The sequence below is a fragment of the Frankliniella occidentalis genome, unplaced genomic scaffold (genome assembly GCF_000697945.3).
Source record: "Frankliniella occidentalis isolate FOCC.00 unplaced genomic scaffold, Focc_3.1 Scaffold76, whole genome shotgun sequence".
NCBI classification, from domain to species: domain Eukaryota; kingdom Metazoa; phylum Arthropoda; class Insecta; order Thysanoptera; family Thripidae; genus Frankliniella; species Frankliniella occidentalis.
This window is the reverse complement of record NW_026267206.1, coordinates 261,943-267,008: the sequence shown is the minus strand read 5'-3', so window position 1 is coordinate 267,008 and position 5,066 is coordinate 261,943. Positions and strand designations below refer to the sequence as shown.

The 5,066-nt window shown below is 48.8% G+C and overlaps 1 protein-coding gene across 1 annotated transcript; it reads left to right on the top strand.

The window, feature by feature from the left end:
• The first annotated feature begins 733 nt into the window (after positions 1–733).
• On the top strand, positions 734–2,069 carry LOC127749672 (uncharacterized). The gene is made up of 4 exons (XM_052268798.1): positions 734–974; positions 1,103–1,270; positions 1,393–1,557; positions 1,875–2,069. Exons 1-4 carry the CDS (start codon positions 891–893, stop codon positions 2,031–2,033), a joined length of 576 nt encoding a protein of 191 aa, XP_052124758.1. The 5' UTR covers positions 734–890; the 3' UTR covers positions 2,034–2,069.
• Positions 2,070–5,066: the final 2,997 nt, after the last annotated feature.

Here is a 5,066-nt window from a genome sequence, read left to right as displayed (position 1 = left end):
CTTTCCGTATGCGATGTCTGTTTCGGGCCGAGCACCTCGCCGCCCGCCGCCGCCCACAGGAGGACAACGTCACACGCGTCACAGAGGAAACGCGCGACTGATGCGTGTTGACCATACTGATGCAGTTAGCTGGCGTTTGCCTTCAAACCTGCCCCCACCCCTCCCATCCCTCTCCACCCAGAGCAACAGCTCTAACGGTCCCATCATAGACTTCATTGCCTCCTGCCTTCTCCACCTCCGCGCCCGCCCCGCCCGGCCCCGCCCCGCCTAGGCGTCGTTCATGACGCGTCGTTGCGATGCATTGTGCGAAGAAACGTCGCCCAACTAGCAAAACGTATTGCCCTCGGAGAACTTGTCGCAGCAGCACGCCGGACATTGGCCAACGCGGCGCTGTTGTGGGCGGTCAAACTCAAACAGCCCGCCCGGCAACCAAGCTAATCGTGTTTATGGAGTATCTATAACGCGAGGTTAATAAAAACAAATTGACAGGTGTACCAAATTAGAAAAGAAATAAACAGAATTTTAAAGTGTTCATTTGTCAGTGTTCATTTGTCAGTGTTCAGCCGTCCGTGTTTAGTTTTGTCAGAGTTCGGCTATCAGTGTTTAGGTGTCAGTGGTCAGTTCCAAGTTCGTATCAGTTGATGTCAGTGCCGACACAGGGGGGGGGGGGGACTTGTGCGCCAATCGTCATAACTTCTATCTCACGTGAGGTAAAAAAATAAATAATGATATTCTGAAGTACCATGTATACGTGTTGTTGACTGCAGCGAGCCGCTGTCAAATCACCTCTCACAGAACCGTGGAACAGTGGGCTTTGGCACAGCACAACCTCTCGTTGAAGATTTTCCTTTTCTGTGCGCGGGACTGCCATCGTACTTCGATGTTCCAATATGTCAGCATTTATTTTCGTGGTCGTTGTGCTAGCGCACACAAGCCAGAGGGTCATATGTGGCACAACTATTTACTCTGCCATTGTAAGTTTGTGTGAGATTTTCAGAATGCTTTTTTTTAAAAAAATTTGGATTCATTTCGTGAACACAGCTTCTTCACCGTAACATTTACATTCGACCTCACGGTGTTGTCCATCTCTCTTTCGTCTAAGGGGCCTTACAGAGCGTTCACCGAACGCTTTTACGAGTGTAACCCACACCCGCGTCCGTGGAGATGGCATTTCCGAACTACTCGCTTTAACCCATATAAACCAAAAGAAATACAGTTATTGACTGGAAACATTACACTTGGAAATAAATCTTTTGATGACAGCCTTCCGGTAAGCCATTGCAGATATGATCCTTATTATACTTGCCTGTAAAATAAAAACCAAACAGACTGCGGATTGAGGCTGGATTAAAAAAGGATTACATGCATGCATATTAATCTTTTCTATAACAGATTACAGTGATCTTAGATACTCGATCAAACAACCAATGGAAGGAAAACGCCTTTATCTTTACTTTCAAAAGCAGAGCCTGCACGACTATTAAAACAAATATCCCAGTCTTATACGAACAATTGTTTAAAAAGAGAGAAATTAACGGCGTGTGCAGTCACCAGCCTGTAAGCACTCAGCGTTATACTGTTGTTTTTTGCTTTGAAACAAACAAAAAATCGTCACTAAGGACGGCAGAGCACATAGGTTCCCGTCTACTGCACTTGGGACACGAACTTTCTGTTGTCATGAAAAGTTCTGCACTTCTTAGTGACGAATATTTTCGTTCTGCAGTCGCCACTTATAACTGCAGATCAAATTACATGTTTGCCACTTAGAACTGTAGAACTGTGGAACAGTTCTGCACCTAAATTCGCAGAATATTGAAACGTGAAGAACGTTGTGGCTTTAATAATTGTAATCATGTCATCACTTCTGTTTACAGGGAGTTTACGAGGTTAATAATGCCCCGGTGGAATGGATTTTTCCGAACTTTCCCATGATGCCATATGGGTTCTATAAGTTTAAAATAAAATTTGGCACAGCGGAAAATCTCATCATGTGTGGAGTGGTAGAATGTAGGATTATTCCTAGACTCGAGTGAAAATACAATGATTAAAGGTTAATTTTATAAACTATACACAGTACACAGCATATGACCGCTATCACGTGGAATTAGAAAACAGTTCTGTACACTGTTGTAAAGAATCACTGCATACACAACAGTGTAATTACTTATTATACACAAGGACGAGTCGACTTGCAAGCATACCACACTTGTAGGTGCGTACTATGGCAGGTACAACTCTTCCTTGTGTGTACCATAACAAACTACACACTTGTAGGTGTAGGCTTGCAAGTCGAATCTTCCTAGTGTGTACTAAGAATACTGTTGGGTTACAGTGAATCTGACAGCTTGCAAATAATTTATTTGCAAATAATTTCTTTGCAATACCAACTAATTCATGGCATTCCAAAGATCGAAAATTCTTCGCAATGTTGTAATGGATATCGTTTGCAAGCATTTTGCAGTGTATGCAAACGTGTTAAGTTGAATTGAAACTGTGAGGGAGAGAGAGAGAGAGAGAGAGAGAGAGAGAGAGAGAGAGAGAGAGAGAGAGAGACCGCCGTTGGCAAGACTTGAACTCGCTATCCTGGGATCCACTTTAGTCAAATAAAAACGCGGCTCAAAAACTCCCTCTCCCCTCCCTCCAACAGAGGTGCCAATGCTCCCTGCTGGACCGCGCAAAAGAAAGACGTGCCTACACCCCGTGCGTGATATGCCGCACCGCGCAAGGGGTATCGCCGCGCCCAGCCAGCTGCTCCCCCGCACCTCCAGCCTGCGGCCACAGCCGGCATAGCCGGCGGCACGGCCCCGGCACGCTGCTGGTGGTTGTGGTTTTAATAAACCGGTAAGGTTCTATCTCGATACTTGAATCAATTCATTTTTCTAGCTGTGCTATGGCTAAGACATATCGGTGAGCTGAAGTCACACACACACGCCGTGCCGGGACAGCGGGGTGGCAGATTTGAACTGTGCCGCGAAGCAAGGCGTGCGGGAGAACTGCCCCATACACTCTGGGGCCGTAAGGCAAGGTGCGTTATGGTCTGAGACACGCCGGCCCGCCCACCTACGACGAGCATGGACGCGGAGAGTCAATCACCTGGGGCAGTTTGAAGCGCCCCACAAAGATGAAGCAGTGACCACATCGTGACCACATGCAATCTGAAGAGTGTTTGTGCACTGGTACACTTAAAGCTGTCCAAGTGATCATGTTTCATTTTTTTTTGAACCAGTGCCTCAAATTGACAGGGTAGCCTCCACACACGGGTGTCCTTTAATAATAACTAACGAGCTGTAAACGTGTCCACCGTCCACGTGGCGGCCTCCTCACGGTGGCTGTTCGAGGGTTATTATGGGCGGCGCCGGCCGTGCGGAGCGAAGCGTTACTGCTCCTCATAGGAACAACTGAAGGTGCGGCCAGTGCGCCAGCCTCCCATGAGCTCGGCGTGGCACTAAAATGTTATTCAATCACAGACGCGCTGGGGGTAAGGGGGAGGGAGGGGGGGATAGGTAAGGTAAGTGGTGCCGACTTTCAACCATCCACGGTATGATGACTCTCGGATTTATTGAGCTATACGTTGTAAAATGAACAAAATGGTCGCGTTAGTCAACTGTCAGGTTTTATAACAGTTAGAACAGCAAAATGCGCATGTTTAACGTTGAATTTCACATCTGACCACATGTATGGCCACAATAAGCTGTGTCTGCGGCCCCCCTCTCTCCCGGGAACTCACTTGAGACATTACACTAATAAACCAAGGGCGCAATCGCTTAACACTACTTAGAAGTGTGCAACTGCAACTTAAATACTTGCAAGAGTTTAATTACGGAGTAATTATGTATCTGCACTTGCACAGCTTCCGAGTTGAACACTTGGAAGTGCACAACTACGGAATACTTGCAAGTATTTAACTTGCTCTTGCACACTTACCAGTAGTAATAAGCAGTTGCAAACTTTGGTTTATCAGTGCATAGTAGTCGGTCTGCCTCGTGCAATAATATTTCCTCCATTTCTCTGTCCGTTGCACGGGGCAAGCGTGCCCACGGCGCGTTTATCACTTTGGCACACGCCGACTCCTTTCCCGTCCTTTCCCTTGTTTCGCCCGGCATGCGCCCCCCGGCCGGGGCTGGCCCCGCTGGCCCCACCCACTCACATGTCAATGGCCGGGCTGCGCTTGCCCCTGGCCCAGCCCAGGCCCCTGGCCCAGGCCCCCGGCCCAGGCCCGGACCCCCGCTCTGACGCCTTTCTTTTCCTTTCAACCCCCTCCGCCCCGCACACTCGCGCGATGCTCATGGCGTTGCATACAAAGTCAACATCGTCGCGAAAAATACGGTATCTGCCATCGACGGCTTTTCAAGTTGCGTTCCTGGTCTGGCTCGCTCTCCACACTGCAGGGTCCTCGCTATGCGATATTGTTGTTGCCGACCTGCGGGTGCCAAAGGCTTTCTACGCCCTCTTCCCTCCCCACATCTCTCTCTCTCTCTCTCTCTCTCTCTCCCTCTCTCTCGCACACACACACAAACACACACACACACACACACACACACACACACACACGCACACTCTTCGGGCAAAGAAATAACGTGAGGGACGTGCGTTCGTCACGTATATAGAAAGGGCGCTGAACCCTGGCCTGGCGTTCTCCTGCTCCCCCAAAATAATAAAAAAAGAACTGAAACAATAGCACAAATCTTTTTCGGAGGAACGGTCTCATTTCTTATCACATTGAACACCAACCTGTTTCCTTTTAACTAACAGAGACGGTATTTTTTTTTATTGAGAGTGCAGTATCTCTAGCGTCAGGTTTCATTCGCAATGCTCCCGTTTCTTCCAGCGGTGTCTCTCAGTGACAGTATGCGTGCGTGTGTTTTCACCTTTGCTCCTTTGAAGCCGTAATGGGCCGGGTTAGGTGTGGCCCGGTGGGGTGCGGCGCTGCTCGGCACTGCCTCGGCAGCTTCAGCGGCGTTACTAACCTCACCCAAGGACGGCCTAACCGTCAAGTCGAGCGGAGCCATGCGGAGCGGAGAGCCGAGCAACGTAGAGATTGACAACTGAGAGGAGAGAGAGGGAGG